The 23,390-nt window shown below is 41.8% G+C and overlaps 1 protein-coding gene across 3 annotated transcripts in view; it reads left to right on the top strand.

Annotated features, from left to right (window-relative positions):
* Ralbp1 (ralA binding protein 1) overlaps nt 1-22,581 on the top strand; it is a 60,064-nt gene extending 37,483 nt beyond the window's left edge. For 2 of the 3 annotated variants that reach the window (XM_045143943.1, XM_004656840.2), the window contains exons 2-10: nt 776-1,075; nt 2,189-2,647; nt 8,691-9,040; nt 12,794-12,955; nt 13,969-14,100; nt 17,526-17,633; nt 19,404-19,525; nt 19,741-19,864; nt 21,442-22,581. In XM_045143943.1, coding sequence (XP_044999878.1) covers nt 832-1,075; nt 2,189-2,647; nt 8,691-9,040; nt 12,794-12,955; nt 13,969-14,100; nt 17,526-17,633; nt 19,404-19,525; nt 19,741-19,864; nt 21,442-21,708 — 1,968 coding nt within the window. In that variant the 5' untranslated portion in view covers nt 776-831 and the 3' untranslated portion in view covers nt 21,709-22,581. The remainder of the gene's footprint in view (nt 1-775; nt 1,076-2,188; nt 2,648-8,690; nt 9,041-12,793; nt 12,956-13,968; nt 14,101-17,525; nt 17,634-19,403; nt 19,526-19,740; nt 19,865-21,441) is intronic. The other variant, XM_045143944.1, reaches the window with a different exon arrangement.
* The last annotated feature ends 809 nt before the right edge of the window (nt 22,582-23,390 follow it).

Here is a 23,390-nt window from a genome sequence, read left to right as displayed (position 1 = left end):
AATAAGGTGGGAGTGATGGAGGAAGACAACCAACATTAGCTTCTGGTCTTCTCATACCACACAGATCTACTCATACATGTGCTAACACACGTACACATGATGAAATAAGAGTTTACATTAGGTGACTACATTTTTGTCGTTATTGTTTTGTTTGAGAAAAGGTTTCACTGTATAGGCTAAGATGGCCTGGAACTCGCTGTGTAGCCTGAAGTGGCCTCAAGCCTGTGCCTCAGCCTTGCGATGCTGGGATTTCAGGTGCATATCCCCACTGCTGGCAGGAAGTCTGTGTTCTGCCTTGAGAACTCTGACTTAGATTAGTATTCCTTCCTAACACCCGATGATCCCAGTGCATTCGGCTGTGAGAGCTAAAACATGTGATACCTGGAATGTAATGTGATAATAAAATAAAAAGCTTTTTTTTAAAAAAATTTTATTCATTTATTTTTGAGATAGAAAGGGGGAAAGCAAGGGGGAGGGAGAGGTAGAGAATGGGTGCACCAGGGCCTCTAGCCATTGCAAATGAGCTCCAGACACATGCACCACCTTGTGCATCTGGCTTATGTGGGACCTTAAAAATTGAACCTGGGTCCTCAGGCTTCACAGGCAAGTGCCTTTACCATTAAGCCCTCAAAAACTTATTTTTTTTTTTTTTTGAAGGTGAGGATGTTGTGGGGAAACTTTTTGATTTGTAAATGTGATGTGAGTTACTCTGCTGTCTTTGGTGTTTCTGACCCTTGGTTGCTATGCAGTGACTGCTGATGTTTTTTCCATGCAGGTGTAATGGATAGGTAACAGAGAAGACCGCTTCCCTTTCTCAGTCAGGGCTTCAGCATGACTGAGTGCTTCCTGCCCCCCACCAGCAGCCCTAGTGAACACCGCAGGGCTGAGCATGGCAGCGGGTTAACCCGGACCCCGAGCTCTGAAGAGATCAGCCCTACAAAGTTTCCTGGGTTATATCGCACGGGTGAGCCCTCGCCTCCCCATGACATCCTCCACGAGCCTCCTGATATAGTGTCTGATGATGAGAAAGACCATGGGAAGAAAAAAGGAAAATTCAAAAAAAAGGAAAAAAGGAGTAAGTACTGTTTTTCTTTTTGTTTTGACACAGTCAATTTAGGTGAGATAGTCTCACTATACAGCCCAGGATGGCCCAGAACTCAGGATTTTCCTGTCTCCCCCTCTCCAGGGCTGGGAGCACACAGGCTTGTGCCACCACATCTGGCTGGATATATTTCACTTAAACTTTCCCCAGTCATATGCACTACCTGTGTTCTGCAAATGTCCAGTGAATGTCTCTCATTTGGCATTTTCTGTTCCTTTATGTTTTCAGGTTTTGTATTTTGGAGTTACATTTTAGAGTTTTCTTACAAATAAAGATAACCAAATTTCCAGAATGCTAAAAGTTTTCTAGTAGATAATTTTGAATTTTCAGTTTCAACCATTGTGAGTAGTGCCTGTATGAATAATGTCATAGCCTTCTATTTATACATTTAAGCAATTCTGTTGTGTGTGTCTGCACAGTTAGGCTATTTGTCTTCCTTCAGTAAACTGTGCAAAAGAAATTTCTAGGGTAGTGGTACAAGTTTACATCCACTGGCAATGTATATGAACTCCAGTTGCTATACGTCATAGCATTTTGCCCTTAAAATTGCCTTTCTGATTAGTGCAGGGGTCATGGTGCTTTAGTGAGAGGGTAACTTGTGAAATGTTTTTAATCTTTGTTATAAAACAGCCTGTGAGGTAGCTAAGGAGTGAATACAGTTGTGGGTGTTGAAAATAACAACAAACGTGTGTCTGTAGCTCCCGCCACTTTGAAGGATGAGTCAGGAGGATCACCTGAACCCAGTTGGGGCCTAGCCTGGGCAATATAGGATTAATACAAATTATTCTTCTGTGTAGAACCTTTCATGTGTGTTTATGGTTAGTTTTCCAGAACTCCACTTAAGTACATATTGTGTCATAGAAAACTATTCTCTTCTAATCTATTACAAGGACAACTGCTATTTGTTGCCCTCTTGTGGCCAGAAGATGTTACTGCAACATCGTTCTTTATCTGGTTTGCTGGGAGTGCCAGCGCAGTGGGTGACCAGTGCTAGATGGCATCTTTTCATTGTTCTCATCTGGAAAGCATCTGAAAAGTTCGCATTTCACAGACATGTAACATATATTCCCTAATATTTTTTTGTAGCGGAAGGCTATGCTGCTTTCCAGGAAGATAGCTCTGGAGATGAAGCTGAAAGTCCTTCCAAGATGAAAAGGTCCAAGGGAATCCATGTGTTCAAGAAGCCCAGCTTCTCTAAAAAGAAGGAGAAGGATTTTAAAATAAAAGAGAAACCCAAAGAAGAAAAGCATAAAGAAGAAAAGCACAAAGAAGAAAAGCATAAAGAGAAGAAGTCAAAAGACTTGACAGCAGCTGATGTTGTTAAACAGTGGAAGGAAAAGAAGAAAAAGAAAAAGCCAATTCAGGAGCCAGAGGTGCCTCAGGTTGACGTTCCAAGTCTCAAGCCCATTTTTGGAATTCCTTTGGCTGATGCAGTGGAGAGGACCATGATGTACGATGGCATTCGCTTGCCAGCTGTCTTCCGTGAGTGTATAGATTACATGGAGAAGCATGGCATGAAATGTGAAGGCATCTACAGAGTTTCAGGTATCAGGGCCATGAACTTCACGTTTTTGTTTTTTTTTTTTAATTTTTTTGCTTATTTGAGAGAGAAAAAGAGAGAGACAAAGAAAACGCAGTAGACCAAAAGATTGAGTATGGGAGTGTCAGAGCCTCCTGCCACTGCAAACAAACTCCAGACACGTCAAGCACCACTTTGTGCATCTGGCTTTACTTGGGTAATTGAACCTAGGACATCTGGCTTTCAGGCTTGGCAAACAAGTAAATACCTTTAACCAGCAAGCCATCTCTCCAGCCAACATGGTTGCTTTTAAAAATTAACTTCACTTTCACTTTTTAAAGGAAAGAAAGAATATTAAGTTGTGAGGAACCTTGTGGCTTGGATCCTTATCCTTAATCATTTCTTTGAACTTTCCAGTTGCGCAACTCCATACCTTTGTATTGTGTTTGGTTTTTCTGTTTCTTTCCATTAGGAGGGCTGACCCTTGAGTTGTTCATAGCTTACAGTAGCCGGGAAAAGATGAAAATGGAAGCTTAGGGGTAGCATCACTTAACAGGGCTGTGTGCAGAGCCCTGTCTCCCCTTCTTCCCTCTTAAGTATAGGCTCAGTGGGGTGAGATGCTCAGGACAGACAGAGAAGTCTTTGTGAAGGAAACTTTCCAGTCAAGAGATGGGGTTAATGATAGAGCCTTATAATGTGTTTCCTGCATTTGGCTAAGAGACATGAAGTATTATTTTCGAAGTGGTTAGGCTCCCAATATGAATTCTTCTGTCTGCTATGTACGCCTCTTGCAGATAACAGGGAGACTTATTTTCCATTTATTTGCATCCAGTATGTACGTAGTTTGTATTTCACACTTAGCAGGACTATTCCATATTAGGTATGTTATTTAAAGTAATATGTATATTTAAAAGTCAAAGGATTTCTTTCTTTCAAACACCATTACTTGTATGAGATTATAGGATGAAAGTCTTGAGCTGGCCCAGTCATTGTGTTCTCTTGAATAATGTACTTTCTTGTTATATTACCTACTTTTGTTTAAAGATTTATTTTATAAAATCAGTTGTTAGTCACACATGTTTTTTGGATAGGTAAGTCATACACATTTAGAATATAAGGATTAAACTAGTTTTCCACTTAATTGGTTCATACAAATTTCTAGCAGGTAGTTTCCCCCCCTCAGCAGGTAGAAAAAGTTTTATTTGCATATGTGTGTATATGTATATGGTTTTGACAAGGTCTCTCTAGCACCTTTAACTACGGAGTTATTTCTGCTCATCCAGCAGGTAATTTTGATACTTGGGATAACTTTACATGATAATATCATTCAAGAGTATTTTGGCTATTTGCTACTATTTTATAAAAAGAAAATAGAATATAATTGAATTTAAAGTTCCTTACTACTGTATAAAATATAACACATTCAGACTTGCAAGTTTGGCTTTAAAGAATAATTATATATTATATGTTGAATTAAAGATTTAAACAGTGTTTCTCTCACATGATCTTGATAGGCCTGAGAACTTTTGTTTTGGGTAAATTATCTCTGAGAAGTTTCTTTGCTCTGTTCAAAGGGTTATTTTGTCTCTAACCTATTTTTTTTTAAATTTTTTATTTATTTGAGAGCGACAGACACAGAGAGAAAGACAGATAGAGGGAGAGGGAGAGAATGGGCGCGCCAGGGCTTCCAGCCTCTGCAAATGAACTCCAGACGCGTGCGCCCCCTTGTGCATCTGGCTAACGTGGGACCTGGGGAACCGAGCCTCGAACCGGGGTCCTTAGGCTTCACAGGCAAGCGCTTAACCGCTAAGCCATCTCTCCAGCCCTCTAACCTATTTTTTAAAATTATTTTTTATTGACAATTCCATGATTGTAAACAATATCCCATGGTAATTCCCTCCCTCCCCCCACTTTCCCCTTTGCAACTCCACTCTCCATCATACCCCTTTCCCCTCTCTTTTATTTTGATGTCATCATCTTTTCCTCCTGTTAGGATAGTCTTGTCTAGGTAGTGTCAGGCACTGTGAGGTCATGGATATCCAGGCCATTTTGTGGCTGGAGGAGCACTTTGTAAGGAGTCCTACCCTTCCTTTGGCTCTTCCATTCTTTCCACCACCTCTTCCACAATGGATCCTGAGCCATGGAAGGTGTGATAGAGATGTTTCAGTGCTCTGCACTCCTCTGTCACTTCTTCTCAGCACCATGATGCCTTCTGAATCATCCCAAGGTGACTGCCATCTGAAAAGAGAAGCTTCTGTAACCACAAGTGAGAGTAGCATTAATATATGGGTATGAACGTTAAGAGAAGTGCTTACTGGGCAGTTTGAGGAGCATAGTATATATATTTAGCCAGACAGCAGCAGACATTACACTCCTAGGGCTCGTGACTACCTCTTTTAAGTTTTCAGTTTCAGAGATGTATTCCCTCCCATGGAGCAGGTCTCCAGTCCAATCAGAGGGCAGTTGATTTCCCCCATAACAGATGTGCCATTATTCACCCATTGGCTCATTTGGCCTAGCTGGTCAAATCTAAGGCTTGCAGTGTCCACTTTTGAGTTTCTTCACTGGTGATTTCTCTTTCTTCCATTGAATTGCATACAGTGTGGCTTTCCCCACTTTTCTGTCAGCTGGTTTACATGGAGGAGGTTTTCAGCTTAGATCCAGCAGGATTTTTCAGTGACCTTGTAGCTCAAGTATGTGGAGTCTTCAGCAGTAGGGTCTTACCATCTATTCCTGGTGGGAAACCAAGTGCCTTGGCAATGGCCTGTAATGCTTTGGGGTCATTAGGGATCTTCATGGCCAACAACTCTCTGGAAGGTATCCCATCCCTTGCACTGAAAATTTTCTAGTAACAGTATATGGCTCCTTAGTATTCCATTGTTCAAAAAAGTTGGTTTCTATATGATTTACTTATATTCTCTTGGATTTTCATTAATCCTCCCTCCACCTTTCCTTTACTCCCTTCCCCTGACCTCACTTAGGTCTTTCACCCCCATTAATCTGTTCTTCTACTTACATATATATGATACCATTCTATTAAATCCCCCTCTCCCTTCCTTTCTATTCCCTTTATATCTATTTCCTTTCTAGCTTACTGACCTCTGCTACTGAGTTTTCTTTCACTCACATGGAAGTCCAGTCATCTACAGCTAGGATCCACATATGGGAGAGAGAAAATAACCTTTTTTTTTTTTTTTACTTAAACGTTTCATTGACACTTTCTATAAGTATAGACAATAAAACCATGATGATTCCTCCCTTCCGTTCCCCCCCCCCAGATCCATTTTCCATCAAATCCCTTTCTCCTTCCAATTAGTCTCTCTTTGATTTTGATGCCATCATTTTTTCTTCCTATTATTAAGGTTTAACTTTTTAAAATATTTTGTTTATTTGAGAGAGAGGGAGGGGGAGCAAGTTATGATAAAGAGAATGGGTGCACTAGGACCTCTAGCCTTGAAAACAAGCAACAGATGCATGAGCCACTGTGTGCATCTGGCTTATGTGGGTATTGGAGAATCAAACCTGAGTCCTTGGGCTTTGCAGGCAAGCACCTTAACTGCTAAGCCATCTCTCCAGCCCTTGATCTCCATATTTGGTGACTTCTTTAGGCTGCTGATGCTGCTCACTCCTGACCAACAGGTCCCCAGAATGGCAGGAACATGCCAGCTCCTCGGGGCTTCAAAGGGAACCCCTTCCCCATCCTTCCCAGGTGACCTGTAGATCGCTGTTGCATCCCAATAAAATTTGATTCACAAGTTGTGAGCTGGATTTCATCAATTTCAGGGCTGGCGTTCAGCTCTAGCTCTGTGCAGGGGCCAGGTGATACCTACAGGCTCATCAGGGCAACTCTTCCCCTTCCCCTCCTGCCCTCTGGTCTTCTTGCCTCTCATTTCTCCTTCCTCCTCCTCCATTTCCACCTCTCCCTTTCTTCACCTATTTTTGATTTTGCATTCTTTTGGAGACTCAAAGTTGAGGAATTCTTCTCTCTGTGTGAAAGTATTCAAATTGAGCTGTTCCTCATCACCAAGCTCATCTTGAGTTTTTTTCTATCTTGTTTTGATCTTTTTGAGGTAGGGTCTCATGCTAGGCTCTGAGTTTTTATATGGACTTTATAACCTGTGACAGCATGCTGCAATCAACACTCTAGGCACTACAGGATGTCACTGTGACTTTGTCCTTTTTTCTTCTGTGCTGGGGACTGACCTCATGACTTTCCACATGCTAGGCAAGTGCTTTACCACTGAGCACTCTATCCCTGACTTTACTAATTGAATGCCAATAATACTTTTTGCTGGTGGTTTCTGATTCTTACTCATTTGTAAGTCAGTTCTAATTTCAAAACTAATTTGAAAGATAAACAGTTTTATATATTTTATCTTACTTGCTTACATCTTACCCAAATCATTGGCATTAAAGCATACCTTTTTTTCTCTGGAATTCCTTATTTTAACTTTTTAGTTTTTAAAAGGAAACATTTTTAGAACATTTTGAAGAGCAATAGCAAACCAAGCACATATCTTATTCACCTGTGGGGGAGAGTAGATGTATATAAAATGTACATTTGAAAGTGCATGCCTATAATCCCAACACTGTGGAGGCCGAGTCAGGAAGATGGTTGAGTGAAGCCCCCTGCCTGGTCTACATAGTAACACCCTGTCTCCAAAAACCACAGAAGCATATAAGAGAGTGAGAGATGCTCTTTACCAAGAATTTCCATGTTATTGTTCATCTTGTTCTATATATTTAACCATAAAAGTGAGAAAAGGGAAATTATCTTTCTCAAAATAAAGGTTATGCAAATGAGATTCATATTATTCATATTTGATGCTATTGCTTTTATTTTGTCAATGCTGGATAAGGTACAGATTTAATATAATGCCAGTTAACATAAGATGAAGAATGTCAAATCCTAAAAGTAATAAGTACTATATTGGTTATAAAATGCTGTTCAGATTAGAGGACAGTTAACATTAGAAACAGTCTTCATTTGTGGCTTGTTTCATATAACTGGCCTGTAGTTTAAGTCTTAAAAATGCTTGAAGCTGCTTTGATGACTGTCACTTAATGCAGATGGGACTAAAGACAAAATCTGTTGCAGTGTTTGAAGCACATTCACTTTATGTTAGAATTTTTTTCTGGCCAGTAAGAAAAATCAAACTATTTGATTTTAGAAACACAATTTTTTTTGTTCCAGCTCTGTTCAGATTAAGAAAATGCCTAAAGCATTCAAACTTTAAAGTAGAAATTAGATGGAGATTATTTAGTAGAAAATAATTTTCAATGAATTTGTTTAAATAGGTAATTCATCTTTTGTATTTATAATTTTTACTTACAAAAAAGCAGTAACTTTGGGACTTATTTAGGTAAGCCAATTTTCATTTTATGTTGTCAATCTTGTGAAGCATTATATAAAAAAACAATTGATTGTCTGAGTAGAACAGTACTTGGGCTTGTGTTTAGATTATTTTTCCTTGAGTTTTTACCTAGCTACCATTAAATAAGAATTTCTTTCTGGGACTGGAGAGATAGCTTAGTGGTTAAGGCACTTGTCTGCAAAGTCCAAGGACTCATGTTCGACTCTTCAGGTCCCATGTAAGTCAGATGTAAGCATGCAATATTGTACATGTGCACAAGGGGGCACACGTGTTTGGAGTTAAATTGCAGTGCTGGAGCCCCTGGCACACCAATTTTCTCCCTCCCTCCCCCGCTCCACCCTCATAAAAAAGAAAGGCCACGGCTGGAGGGAAGGCTTAGCAGTTATGGCATTTGTCTGCAAGACCAAAGGACCCAGGTTCATTTCCCCAGGACCCACGTTAGCCAGATGCACAAGGGGGCACACACATCTGGAGTTCATTTGCAGTGGCTGGAGGCCCTGGCACGCCCATTCTCTCCCTCTCCCTCTGTCTAAATAAATAAAATATTTTTTTAAAAAAGAAAGGCCAGTCTATTGTATTTGCCTCAAAAAATTTTTTTTCTGAATTGATTAGTATATTAACTTACTATATCTGTGGTTACTCAGACTGCTATGTATTTCAGTTTTTACTTACTTTTTAAACTTAATGTTTTAAGGAATCAAATCTAAAGTGGATGAGCTAAAAGCAGCCTATGACCGAGAGGAGTCTCCAAACTTGGAAGAATATGAGCCTAACACTGTAGCTAGTTTGCTGAAGCAGTATTTGCGTGACCTTCCAGAGAATTTGCTTACCAAAGAGCTTATGCCCCGATTTGAAGAGGCTTGTGGGAGGACCACAGAGATGGAGAAGATGCAAGAATTCCAGCGCTTGCTCAAGGAGCTGCCAGAATGTAACCACCTTCTGATTTCGTGGCTCATCGTGCACATGGACCATGTCATTGCAAAGGAACTGGAAACAAAGATGAACATACAGAACATCTCTATAGTGCTTAGCCCAACTGTCCAGGTATGGGTCTTCTCCACATGGTCCCTTGTGGGACTGGGTCCTGAGGAAATGTCTGTTGCTGAGTGCATGGAAGGCAGTGAAGCTGAGGAGGTGGATAATGGATGAGCTTCACTCTAGATCTCATTCTTTTCATAATGTGCACAGGGTTTGCAAGTAAGAATATGAACATATTTGTCCTTGTACTTAGTTGTGAAATTAAATACATAGTCTGTGATGTGGGTTTATCCAGTCTTTTTTTATTTTTTTGAGGTAGGGTCTTGCTCTAGCCCAGGCTGACCTGGAATTCAACACCTGGCTAATAAACCAGTTTTCTTTTTTTTTAATTTTTAAAACTAATTTATTTTTTAGTTTTTCGAGGTAGAATCTCACTCTAGCTCAGGCTGACCCAGAATTCATGATGTAGTCTCAGGGTGGCCAGAACTCATGGTGATCCTCCTACCTTTGCCTCCCAAGTGCTAAGATTAAAGGCATGTGCCACCACACCTGGCTTTTATTTTTTTTTTAATATTTTTATTTATTTATGAAAAAGGCAGATTGAGAAAAAGAATGGGCATGCCAGGGCCTTCTGCCGCTATAAATGAACTTCAAAGATATGCACCACCATGTGCATCTGGCTTATGTGGGTCCTGGGAAGTTGAACCTAGATCCTTATGCTTCAAAGGCAAGTGCCTTAACTTGCCAAGCCATTTCTCCAGCCCGTTATCCAGTTTTTAATGATAGTAGTCTGTTATTTGTAGAGTCGGAACCCATGGTCCTATCGTTACAGTTCTATAATGTTAATCTGTAAAATGTTAAAGATTTTAGAAGGCACTGTGGCACATGCTTGTAATACCAGTACTGTAGAGGTAGAAGCAGGAGGATTTGGAATTCAAGACCAGCCTGGGTTACATGAGGCCTATTTTTTTTAATTATATTTTTATTTATTTGACAGAGAAAGAGGGAAAAAGAGTGAGAGAATGGGCATTCCAGGACTTCCAGCCACTGCAAATGAACTCCAGACATGTGCGCCCCCTTGTGCATCTGGCTAACGTGGGTCCTGGGGAATTGAACCTGGGTCCTTTGGCTTTGCAGGCAATGCTTTAACCACTAAGCCATCCCTCCAGCCCCTATTTTTTTTTTTTCTTTCTCTTAAGTCTTAGATATAACAGGCTACATTGTGGTTTCCCCCTCTCTTGCCCCTGCTCCATTTTCCTGGGGCCCTCCTCAGTGGAGTTACGATATTCACTGTGGGGTCATGAAGGCCTCAGTCATTCCCTATAGGATAGTGGGGGAATGGTTCCTTAGGGTATTTCTACCTACTCTGTGGCTCTTATAATCTTTCTGCCTCCTCTTCTGCAGTGTTCCCTGAGCCATGGCAGGCCTGTTGGCAGCCTGACTTAGCATTTAGTTCTCTATAGCCTCTAGATTTCTGCTTTGATAGGTTGTGCTTGATCACTGTGTCTCTCCCCATTGTTCTGGAGCCGGTTGTTTGGCAAGTTGTAAAAGCAGTACTCAGTTTCTCTGCTATTTCTCCTGGGCCCTGGCAGATATGGTAGAGGAGGCATGTTGTATGGTGGGAAGTCAGCTATCTTTTTCTATGTTTTCTCTGTTTTCTGTAAAATAAAACAGATTCTCTAACTGACTGTGAGCACAGCTTGGGTTAGAAAGGATAGATTTAAAAAAGAGCCAGAGGGCTGGAGAGATGGCTTAGCGGTTAAGCACTTGCTTGTGAAGCCTAAGGACCCTGGTTCAAGGCTTGATTCCCCCGGACCCACATAAGCCAGATGCACAAGATGGCACATGCATCTGGAGTTTGTTTGCAGTGGCTAGAAGCCCTGATGTGCCTATTCTCTGTCTGTCGCTCTCAAATAAATAAAAAAAAAAAATATTAAAAAAAAAATAAAAAAGAGCCAGAGAGAGAGAGCGAGAGAGAGAGAGAGAATGTGAGAGAGTGAGTGTGGGTACACCAGGGTCTCGTGCCACTGCAAGCAAACTCCTGACACATGAGCTACTTTGTGCATTTGGCTTTATGTGGGTACTGGGGAATTGAACCCAGACCAGTCAGGCTTTGCAAGCAAGTGCCTTTAACTGCTGAGCTCTCTCTCCAGCCCCCTACCCAGCATTTCTGCCAGGGCTGAGTCCTAACTCTGGTCCTTATGCTTATGTAGCAAGCCTTTTATTCACTGATCCATCTTCCCAACCCATATATGGGTTCTTTTTTTTTTTTTTTCATGTATGGGTTCTTATCTGAGAGACACTTAAGGAATTGGGTAGTGTTGATTGGTTTGTTTTTACATACATACATATTTGACCTCCCTCTATTGTTTCTTGTTTGTTTTTCAAGTTATAATCTTGCTATCTAGCCCAGGCTGACCTGGAATTCACTATGTAGTCTCAAGGTAGCCTTGAACACACAGTAATCCACCAACTTCTGCCTTCCAAATGCTGGGATTAAAGGCATGTGCCACCATGCCTGGCTCCCTCTATTGTTTTGATGCTGCCATAGAGTCTTTGTTTGCCTCTAGAGTCACTGATAATCTACTGTGGTTAAAAAGAAAAGGAGACACCGACTGTATTTTTTATTTGAAGCCTACTTTATGGATAGAATATGAGGTCCTGACTGTATGATCATTGTTTCTGTTATAGGAATGTGTTATTTTTTACTAAATTCTTTTAATATTTATTGGTTATATTTTGCAAATGTGTTTAAATTTCTCAAATATAATGATCATTCATATTAGTATGATTTCAGTAAACACTATGTTGTTACTGATATGACATAATGTGGATGGTAGTATCACAGAAGATCCAAGTGTGTTGTAAGAGAAAGCTGGAGATAGGAAAAGACTTTCTTTTATTAGTTCTTAGGTAGCCTGAGTCTTGGCTTCCTGACATGATAACATCACCTTGGAACACTGGTGTATGTTTCAGAAACTGGCCTCTGCCTTGCCAGCTGTAGACCTGAAGTTGCTTGACCCCATCCTCAGGAACACCATTTGTGTATGTGTGGCAAGGTCTCAGAATATGCTAGAAATAAAGAACATTAGATATTTTATTTTTTAAAAGGTTTTAACATTTTTTATATTTTTAAATTTTTCTGTATTTACTTGAGAGAAAGAGGCAGGTAGAGAGAGAGAGAGAGAGATTAGGTGCCCTGGGGCCCTCAGTCACTACAAACGAACTCCAGATGCATGCACCACCTTGTGCATCTGGCTTTACATGGGTACTGGGGAATCGAACCTGGGTCCTTAGGCTTTGCACGCAAGTGCCTTAACCACTGAGCCATCTCTCCAACCTTCCTATTAGCTTCTTAAGGTGCTTTAGTAACATGACTTAATTCAGCTTTTTGCCATTTTCTTCTTAAATTAGTCATTATTTAACAATGCCTCCCTTGTACCTCCTGTGAAGAATTTTCTTATTTAAAAAGAACAAAAAGTTCACAAAAGCAAAGTAGAGAGGTGGCTTAATGGTTAAGGTTAAGGTTATGGTTAAGGCCTGCGAAGCCTAAGGACCCGGGTTCGATTCCCCGTACGCATATAAGCCAGATACACATGGCACATGCATCTGGAGTTCATTTGCAGTGGCTGGAGGCCTTGGCACACCCATTCTTTCACTTTTTCTTTGCCTCTTTCTCTCTCTCAAATAAATAAACTAAAATTGTTTAAAAAAGAAAAAAAAAACTACTTTTTCTTTCATGTGTCTCAGATGAAAGGGGATGAAAGGCAGGTTGTAAATAAGAATTTGTCATGTGCATCTCAATATATTTTTCCATAGATCAGCAATCGAGTCTTGTATGTGCTTTTCACACACGTTCAAGAGTTCTTTGGAAATGTGGTACTAAAGCAAGTGACAAGACCTCTGCGTTGGTCCAACATGGCCACCATGCCCACGCTGCCAGAGACCCAGGCAGGCATCAAGGAGGAGATCAGGAGACAGGTGATGTGCCTTGCCCATGCCCATGTCCATGGCCTCTGGCTCTGTACTGGCCTCTGGGTTGTGGAGATGCTGCCTTCATGTGTGTCTGGAGCCTGATCCTCCTGTCTCCATATCCTGAGTTCTGGGTTACAGACATGTGCCTCCATGCCTAGTTTTATATAGAGGTGGGGTGCTGGGGATCGAACCCAGGGTCTCATGCATGTTAAGCGAGCACTCTACCAACAGAGCTACACCCCCAGCCCTGGGAGCACCTTCATGCAGTATTCCCAGCTGGCACTAGTTGATGCCACAGATGTCAGAATATCATGCTATAAAGACCCTGGGGTGTTATAAAACAAAAGGATTTGCTTTAAATTCCTGTTCTGCTCCTTTTTGGCACATTAATTTTAGGCAAATGGAGTTTACAAGTGAGGATAATGCATGGATTCAGCCCTGGGTCAGGTATCTTCTTAAATGTCCAAAAATGTTTGCTTATCTTGATAAGGGTGGTGTTGGTAGCCATATTTTACAGATAAGAAACTGGAATATAGGGGCAGTAAATAATTTACTCTGTTACTTGATTACTTGGATATGCAACCAAGATTTAGCTCTAATCATGGGCTCTTCCATGATGCCACTTTGAAATATAAGACTGCATTTGTATGTCAACTTGAACGAGAAATTCAAGAAATAAGTTACATATTTATCTGTTTGCCTGCACATGATTAAATTCATGCTTGTCTTTCTGCTCTGAGCTCTCAGGTGTTTGAGGTAGGTAGTTCATGATGGGGGTGGGAAGAGTGGGGAGGGAAGGGTAGAGCAAGGGAAGTAAATGAGTGAGAGTATGTTCCCAGCGGAAACAAACAAGGACTCGGTACTACCCAAATCAGTGGCATCCTTAAAAAAATAGTGTTATTATTTCACTTATTTGGTGATAATTAAAAAATAGTTGATGCTCCATATTTAGAAATTCCTTGTTATTTTTAGATAATAAGACATAAAATTCTACCATGTGTGTACTGTTGTTTTTTTAGGAGTTTCTTTTGAATTGTTTACATCGAGATCTGCAGGGTGGGATAAAGGATTTATCTAAAGAAGAAAGATTGTGGGAAGTACAAAGAATTCTGACAGCCCTCAAAAGAAAACTGAGAGAAGCTAAAAGACAAGTGAGTTCTTATTTTAGTATACCATGTTTATAGTAAAAATAAAAAGAATGCGCTGTAGTCTTTTATGTACTACTGTGTTAATATCTTTAAAAACATCTAGTAGTTAGCATCATATGCCTTTAATCCCAGCACTCTGGAGGTTAAGGTAGTTTGAGGCCAACCTGGACTATGGAGTGAGTTTCAGGTCAGCCTGGGCTAGAGTGAGAACCCTGTCTTAACCCTACCCTGCTCCAACCAATACAATACTACATGCTTCTTAAAGTACAATTCTCTGGTGAGAAATACCTTGTTCTAGATTATTCATACTTTTGCCTGGTTGAGTCAACTGTTTCATTTAATTTAGAAAATTATTTTGTTTTTTTTGCTTGTGTGTGTCTGTGTCCTTGAGATACTCCATGTTCTCAGCTGCTGTGGGATCTTCCCCTATAGTGGCCGGAGTGGAATGTTGCATATCCTGTTCCATCACTTTTCTACCTGTTTTTGTTTGAGCCAGAGTTTCTTACTGATTCCAGAGCTTGCTGGATTTTTTTTTTTTTTTTTTTCTTTCATGAGCTATGGTGATTTCTAGGTTTCGGGTTCCCTGTAGGACTGGGGTTACAGGCTGTGTGACTACACCCAGCAGTTTATATGGGTTTTGGAGATTTGAACTTGAGTGGTCTCAGGCCCCTTCAGGCCCTCATGCTTGCTCAAGAAGTGCGCTTAAGGGCTGGAGAGATGGTTTAGTTGTTAAGGTGCCTGCCTGCAAAGCCTGAGGATGCAGGTTCGATTCTCCAGGTCCCATGTAAGCTAGATGCACAAGGTGGCACATGCATCTGTAGTTTGTTTACAGTGGCTAGAGGCCCTGGCATACCCATTCTATCCCCCTCTCTTTCTCTGTCTCTAGTAAATAAATAAATACATAAATAAATAAATAAATAAATAATATTTTTAAAAGAGAAGTGTGCAAGCCAGGCGTGGTGGTGCATGCCTTTAATCCCAGCACTTGGGAGGCAGAGGTAGGAGGATCATCATGAGTTCAAGGCCACCCTGAGACTACATAGTGAATTCCAGGTCAGCTTGAGCTAGAGTGAGAGCTTACCTCTAAAAACCAAAAAGAAAAAAAAGAAGTGCATTTAACTGCTAAGCCATGCCTCCAAGTCCAAGTGTGTGTGTGTGTGTGTGTGTGTGTGTGTGTGTGTTTGGTTTTTTTTTTTTCAAGTTAAAAAGGTGATTTTGGTTTTTTGAGGTAGGGTCTGTCTCTAGCCCAGGTTGACCTGGAATTTACTATGTAGTCTCAGGGTGGCCTTGAACTCATGGTGATTTTCCTATATCTGTCTCCGGAGTGCTGAAAAAGGTGATTTTTGTCATTTTGTGTTTGATTGTATCAGTAGACAGCTTTGTGAAGATGAGAAATAGGCTGGATTATATGACAGCTTCAGGATAGCTGGGACATTTGAATGTTTAGAATGAGTCTGCTTTTTGGAAATGTAGTGAGGAAAGTCCCCTGGGATTCTCTTTGCTCAGACCACGCACTTTGCAGTTGCTGTTGTGCAGAGCATCCAAATCTTACAAATCACACTTTGGATCTTTTTGGGATGTGTTGTTTGGTTCTGGATTGTGCATTTTCTAGTCTCTGAAATCCCACATCTCTGAAATGTCTTACAATCAGTGTGCAGGTTTCATAGCAGTATCCAAATAGCACCCCAGTAGACTTGTATGGGATGGTGGGGGCCACTGTCAGGACTGTGTTTAAAGATAAAGTCACCTAAGTCCTTTTTTTGCTTTGAGGTTAGGGACTTGTGTCTAAGGAGGACTGCTTTCCTAGGAGGAGCACACTTGTGTGATTTTACTATTTATTTATTTTTAATTTTTCTATTTTATGTATTTGTTTTTTTTGGGGGGTTTCGAGGTAGGGTTTCACTCTAGTCCAGGCTGACCTAGAATTCACTATGTAGTCTCAGGGTGGCCTCAAACTCATGGTGGTCCTCCTACTTCTGCCTCAGTGCTGGGGTTAAAGGCGTGTGCCACCATGCCTGGCTCTTGTGGGATTTTTAAAAAAATATTTTATTTATTTATTTATTTGAGAGAGAGAGAGAGAGAGAGACTGAGGCTGGAGAGATGGCTTAGTGGTCAAGGCACTTGTTCCAAAGCCAAAGGACCCAGGCTCAAATTCCCCAGTACCCAGATATACAAGGTGGCACATGTATCTTGAGTTTATAGTGGCTAGCCCCTGGCATGCCCATTCTCTCTCTCTCTCTCTCTACTTTCTTCTTTCTCTCTCTGTCTCAAAATAAGTAAATAAAAGATGAGAGAGAGAATGAGCACACCAGAACCTCTGGCCACTGCAAACGAACTCCAGACTTGTGCACCACCTTGTGTATCTGTCTTACATGGGTACTAGGGAATCAAACCTGGGTTCTTAGGCTTTGTAGGCAAGAGCCTTAACCTCTAAGCCATCTCTCCAGCCTGCCCTCCCCCCTTTTTTTTTGGTTTTTCAAGGTAGGGTCTCACTCTAGCCCAGACTCACCTGGAATTCAGAATATAGTCTCAGGTTGGCCTTGAACTCATGGCGATCCTCCCAAGTGCTGGGATTGAAGGCGTACACCACCACACCTGGCTAAATTGTTCCACTGAGCTCTATACCCAGGTTCCATTATGTTGACTTCATCTTTGAGGGATAAATGACTTGAAGACAGAAGTAATAATAATCGTCATATTAACAGACTGAAAATAAGCCATAATATCAGTTTGGCACTTTCATATAAAGTTAAGCATAGTTACTTAATCATATGGCTTAGTCATTCCGCTGCTAGCCATTTATGTAAGAGAAACACAAAAGCAAACAACCCTTCACAAAGCAAATGCAAAATGTTCATAACAACAGCTAAAAGCAGAAAGAAATGACCCACCAAAACCCAAAGCCCTTCATTTAGTGAGGGGATAAATAAGTTGGGGTGCATTCATTACAGAGGAATCCTACTTAATGGTTTATATGAAACTCCAGAGAAAAAGAGCAGTGACAGTAAGTAAGCAGGTTCGTGATTCGTGGTTGCTAGAAGCCAGCAGATGGTGGGGAAGCCCAAGGGGATGTTCCATAGCATGAGGGTGGTGGTGGATACTTGACTGTATACATTTGGAAAAATAATTAAATCACATAGTTAAAATTGACACCTTCAACAGCTCTGCAGACAGCAACTTACATGGAAAGGTTCCAGAGATGGTGAACCATTCATCATGAACCAGAGTTGAACATTTTTCACAGTGGCACTGCAGACCAAGGCCCCACTTCATGTTCTAAGCCCAGTTAGAAAATGCCCATCTTGACAGTTCACCTGACAGTAGCAGGATTGTTTTCACTTCTGGGAAACATTCTTGGTCACGATGTGTGTTTCCTGAATGTGTGTTGCACATGGGCTGAGCAGTTCTTCATTTGTCTTCTTTGACAGGAGTGTGAAACTAAGATTGCACAGGAGATCGCTAGTCTTTCCAAGGAGGATGTTTCCAAAGAAGAGATGAATGATAATGAAGAAGTTATAAACATCCTTCTTGCTCAGGTACATTAAACTCTTAGTCGATACTGTGTAAGTAATTTAATGGTCATTTAAAAATAGAAGCACATCTGTAGAATTTTTTTTCTTTTTTAACCACAATTGTGATGTGATTCTGAAGGACTGTGCCTATTTTATCTGGCCTGATTCCTGTCTTGTGTTTGCTAAAATGCTCACTACAGAGATAGAAGCTGCCTTCTGCTAAGGGCTTTCTCTTTACCTAGTTTCATTTAGTCCACACCTAATTCTACATTCTTGGCATCTTCTGATTTACAGATTCATAGCAATAAGAGAAGTTTTAAATAAGTATTTTAAAACTCATTTCTAACTTCTCAAAAATTAGGATCCTTGAATTGGAAGGATGCGGAATTTACTGATAGCTGTTGCTAATATTTTTTAGATTTTTTGATTTATTCTTTGCAGATAAAATTGTTGGGGGCAGATTGCTTGTCATTACCTCACTGATTCAACAGACATCTGCTGTGGAGAATACCACTGTATCTCAGGCATAGAGCGAAAATTGAACTCCTCCCTCCCAAGTCAACCGTTCTTTGTTCTGGAAATTCTCAGAGTTTCACCTTGAAGGAGTAAAGTTCTAGTTCTGACATGTCTGTCTGGACTTCCAGAAACTCTTGTATGTGGGTCATATAAAGTCCTAGAGATTTCAGTCCTTTCCCATCTCTTCAAAAAATAAGTTGTTTTGCCCAGCAGGGATACAAAACTTTCCCTCAGGAGAGGGTGAAGCTCCCGTTCTGTTATTTCAGGCTTTCACAGTCTGAGTTTCCTGGCCTGGTAGCTCCACCGAGGGAGACGCTTAGGAAGCACTGTGCTCTGAGTGTTGTGCTTGTGGGAGCGGGAGAGGGAGCATGGCGGTCTTCACAGTTGACCAGGGCTCTTTCTCTGCCCACCTGTGTGGGAAGGAAATGCTGAAGCTATGTGTATGCCTCGCCTAGACTTGGCTGCCCCTAAGTGTCATCTCACTGCTTCCTTCCTTCCTTCCTCTCAGTTGCAGGGCTCCGCGGGCTTGTGCAGAGTGATTCTTGCCATTACTTCCTAAGATTGTTTCTCAGTCAGGTTAGGAATAGATAAGCTTGTTAAAGCAGAATTGTATCTTTTATCTTTGGGAATGTGGGTTGAGGACAGTGACTTGGGAGGAAAGATTTCTGTAACCATTCCTTCATGCTGATATGTCTAAAGTGTGACACATCAGCCACACATTTGTCCCCTGGGTTCTTCTTTTCCTCGCGACACTATTGAAAGTCATTGTGCTTCTGAATAGACTTTCACTTTCCTGAGAGACAGGAAGCCAAAGGAGATTTTGTTATTTAACCTCAACTTTGTCCTGATGTGGGAGGCTAGGGAACTTGCACAAAGGCACATGGGGTTCCTACATGGCAGCTCATAATTACTTTTTCTTAAAGAAACCTTTCTTGACTCTGAAGAAAGTATTTTTTTATATTTATTTCATTTATTTGAGAGAAAGAGAATGGGTGTGCCAGGGTCTTCAGCTGCTATAAACGAATACCAGACGCATGGGCCACCTTGTGCATCTGTCTTACATGGGTCCTGGGGAATTGAACCTGGGTCCTTTGGCTTCATGGGCCTTACCTGCTAAGCCATCTCTCCAGACTGAAACTGTTTTTTTGATTTGTGTATATGTAACACGTTTTCAACACTGAACAGGGCTGTAACAGTTCAGGCAACATGAGAGATTAGGAAAGTGGCACTTCCTAGGCTAAAGCTCTGAAAGGTGTTCACCAGTGATTATCCTTGTAGGAGAATGAGATCCTGACTGAACAGGAGGAGCTCCTGGCCATGGAGCAGTTTCTGCGCCGGCAAATTGCCACAGAGAAAGAAGAGATCGAGCGCCTCCGAGCTGAGATCGCGGAGATCCAGAGGTAACGGAGAGCAAGGGGATTTGAACTGTCCACCAGTGTTTTGTTTAAATATAAAGGTCACTGTTTCAGCTCTCAAACTTTCCTATAGAAGAATTGGGCTTTCTTATTAGATCCTAAAAAGCCACTGGATTAGGTAGATCCATGATCAGGGGCAGCTCTTGAGTGGTGGGAACTAGCAGCCAAGCACCCTGGTGAAGCTCCCCTGTCCCCCACAGTCGCCAACAACATGGCCGGAGCGAGACTGAGGAGTGCTCCTCTGAGAGTGAGAGTGAGAGTGAGGACGAAGAAGAGCTTCAAGTGATTCTGGAAGACCTACAAAGACAGAATGAAGAGCTGGAAGTAAGTTTGGGAGAAACCCAGAAATCTAAACTGTGGAGATCACCTACTCTCCCTCTGGAGTTTACTTAGTGGCCAACTGGGAGGGTAGTAGAGAAGAATTTAGGGGGCCTCTCACCCAGGTTGGCATGATGTGAATATGTTCTCGGCTGTCTAAAGTGTGATAGCACGTGTTACTAGACGCTCATTTTTAGTACGCTTGCATGATCTGGTCTCTCTTAGAGGTGAACTGAAAAAGAAAGGCTAGTGAAAGAATGAACATCTCTTGAACCTCCCTGGAGTGAGTGAGGGAGGAAGAGAGGAACAAAAGCAGAAAGTGAAGCAGAGAGGCTGCTCTACAGTGAAAGCAAAGCAGTGGATTTAAGTGATCAAAATGTCCCTTCTTGCCCCAAAGGAAACATTGTCTCCAGATGACATTTTGCCCAAGGTTTCAGAGAAAACATTGTCTTCACAGGAGGGAATCTGAGAACAAAGGGACAAGCTTTGCTTCCCTCATTCCAGTTCACTCAACTGCTGCGGGAAGCATAGCAACATGCACCTCAGGGACTAGAGCTCCGCACAGAATTCCTGCTCACAGAAGTCTCTCTGCAGAGACACTGTCCTCCCCCTGGCCTGAGGCTGAGACACTGGGTGCAGCAGGAGTGAGATCTGGGCATTTTGCCACAGAAATGGAGGCTGGCAGGAGTTTGGAATTAGCTTTGATGATTGAGGTCATATAATTTAGAATCTAGTGGTTTTCTAAAGATTGACTAAATAGCACATTCAAATTTCAAGAAATGAAACTCATAGAAAGATTTTCACATTGAGATGAATTTAGGTTTTTAATTCTAGCTCTAATTTTTCTCTCTAATTGCTACTAAAATTACTTTTATATTCTTGAAGGCTGTTCAGAAACCAGCTTATAAAAAGTGTATTTGGAACCCTAAAATAATTTTTTTGTTTTGTTTTTGTTTTTTTGAGGTATGGTCTCACTCTAGCCCAGGCTGACCTGGAATTGACTATGGAGTCTCAGGGTGGCCTCAAACTCACAGTGATCCTCCTACCTCTGCCTCCGGAGGGCTGGGATTAAAGGCGTGTGCCACTACACCCAGTTCCTAATATAATTATTGAAACAATTGTTTTTTTTTTAATTAATTAATTTATTTGAGAGCGACAGACACAGAGAGAAAGACAGAGGGAGAGAGAGGGAATGGGCGCACCAGGGCTTCCAGCCTCTGCAAACGAACTCCAGATGCCTGCGCCCCCTTGTGCATCTGGCTAACGCGGGACCTGGGGAACCCAGCCTCGAACCGGGGTCCTTGGGCTTCACAGGCAAGCGCTTAACCGCTAAGCCATCTCTCCAGCCCGAAACAATTGTTTTCTGTTGGTACTGTTTTCCAGATGTGTTTACTCTTCCCTAACTCTACATGTAGTTTCTTCTAGTCTTACCCATTGAAGTTGAGGTATTTCGGTGGCTCATTTGCATATTCTTAAGCTATATTGACTAAAACAGAACTAGGTTCCTGTATAGGATGCCTCCCTTGCTTGCAGACTGCTCTCGCTGGAGTGGTAACTAACGACCCCTTCTGTCATTCCTCAAGATCAAGAACAATCACTTGAACCAAGCAGTTCACGAGGAGCGCGAGGCCATCATTGAGCTGCGAGTGCAGCTTCGGCTGCTCCAAATGCAGCGAGCCAAGTCTGAGCAGCAGGTGCAAGAGGACGAGGAGCCCGAGAAGCGAGGGGGCGCGGGCCCACCACCCCGTGATGGCATCCTCGAGGTGAAAGCAGCCAAAGAGCAGCCAAAGGCAGGCAAGGAGCAGGCGAAGCCCTCGCCCAGCAAGGACCGGAAGGAGACCCCTATCTGAGCCGAGCCGCCAAGGCCGGACTGCAAAGCCCTGTGCATCTTACTGTAATCTGAGAGTCGTGGGCTCTCCTGCTGTACATTCTGTAAAGGTTCTTCTCAGACTCGCTTCCTCTTCCCACGTCTGACTTCTCCTCAGGCTCGGGTCCTGCTTGGGTGAAGCAGTGGACACATGGGGGCGTGTAGGGGGCACAAGAGTTTTCCAGATAGTGTCAGCTTATTTGAAAATTAATTTTGTTAAAATAACTATTTTAACCCTTGAGTGGCTTCTTTTTAAACCAAAAATCATCTTTCCTTTTTTTTTTTTTTTTTTTTTTTGATAATCACAGCAGAATCAGGATCTCTTTCTCTTCCAAGGTGGGGAACCCACACCAGGGCACTGCTGTGCCTGCCTTGGGGACACTGGTTGCCAGCCCCATAGGATCTCTGCCACTCTTGCTTGTGCCTTTCATACCTACTTGGTGCAGGTTGTTCAGTGGGGAGCTGCCTCATATTTTCTGACTGGCCAAAATGGCTCTCACTGGGTGTTTCCTTGACCTGCCCTGTAACACTCTCCTTCTACAATCGTAAACCAACTCTGTCAGCTTGAGTCCCCAAGATGGCCCAGTATGGTTGCAGACAGAGGCTGCCCGTGGAGCTTGCTCCCAGCCCCAGCATGCAGGCCCCAGTCACTCACTGCCAGGGAGCAGCACAGGCCTTCCACTGGGTGGTCCGAGGTGGCCACTCTGACCCCAGGCATCTACACAAAAGATGCTTGTCAAATCAGAAATCTTTTACACAGCTGACCTTCCAGTATAAACAGAATGACTTTAATTGCTTGCTTGGGCTAGAATGTACATGTGTTTTTGCCTGAATAAGCCATATGTGTGCTTTTAAACAGAAGTTTTAAATGATCTTTATCTCAAGGAACCTACTTAGGGACTTCCATTGATAAGACTGAGCAGTAGAAGCTGTGGTTCACCCCACCCAGCCCGTGTTTTGCTTCTGACCCATCAGCTCATGACTGCTCTAAGGTTTCTGGGAGGCCTGACTCTCAGGCAGCTGAGTGGTCCCCACGAGAGGTCAGACCTGTGTTCTGAAGACAAACTCCACACACTAAGGTGATGAAACAAACCCACACGAGGGCTCTATCCTCCTCCTCCTAGGTAGTATTTATTTTCAGCACCTGTTTGATGCGATTTTTTTTTTTATCCTCTAACTATTGCACTGTTGTGACTTGTTGGCCATTATTTGATTTTTGTACGAAAAAAGCTTTGTTATAGAAAATCAGCATACTATTTTTTTAAATCTGGAGAGAAGATAATATGGTGGCTGAAAATATGGTCAGGTGTCAAATATAAATGTATAAACACTTTCTGTCCTGTCAGATATATATATATATATACATATATATATAAATATATATATTCATTTTATATTTGCTGGCAATACTGAAGGTTTCTTTTTTGTTTGTGTAAACTCTAATTTCTATCAAGATGTCATGGGTTTTTAAAATTAGTATTTCATTACAAATGTCTCAACATTGGTTAATTTTTTCCAGGACCATTATTGATCAAGCAAATAAATTCAACAGCCATTTGGGGGAGAAAAAAAAGCTCTGGCCTTTCTTTATTTTTATTAATTTGACAGGGAAAGAGGGAGGGAGGAAGGGAGGGAGAGAGAGGGAGAATGGGTGCGCCAGAGCCT

The sequence above is a fragment of the Jaculus jaculus genome, chromosome 2 (genome assembly GCF_020740685.1).
Source record: "Jaculus jaculus isolate mJacJac1 chromosome 2, mJacJac1.mat.Y.cur, whole genome shotgun sequence".
Classification (NCBI taxonomy): Eukaryota; Metazoa; Chordata; class Mammalia; order Rodentia; family Dipodidae; genus Jaculus; species Jaculus jaculus.
The sequence above is the reverse complement of the archived record's forward strand: the minus strand, read 5'-3'. Positions and strand labels throughout refer to the sequence as shown.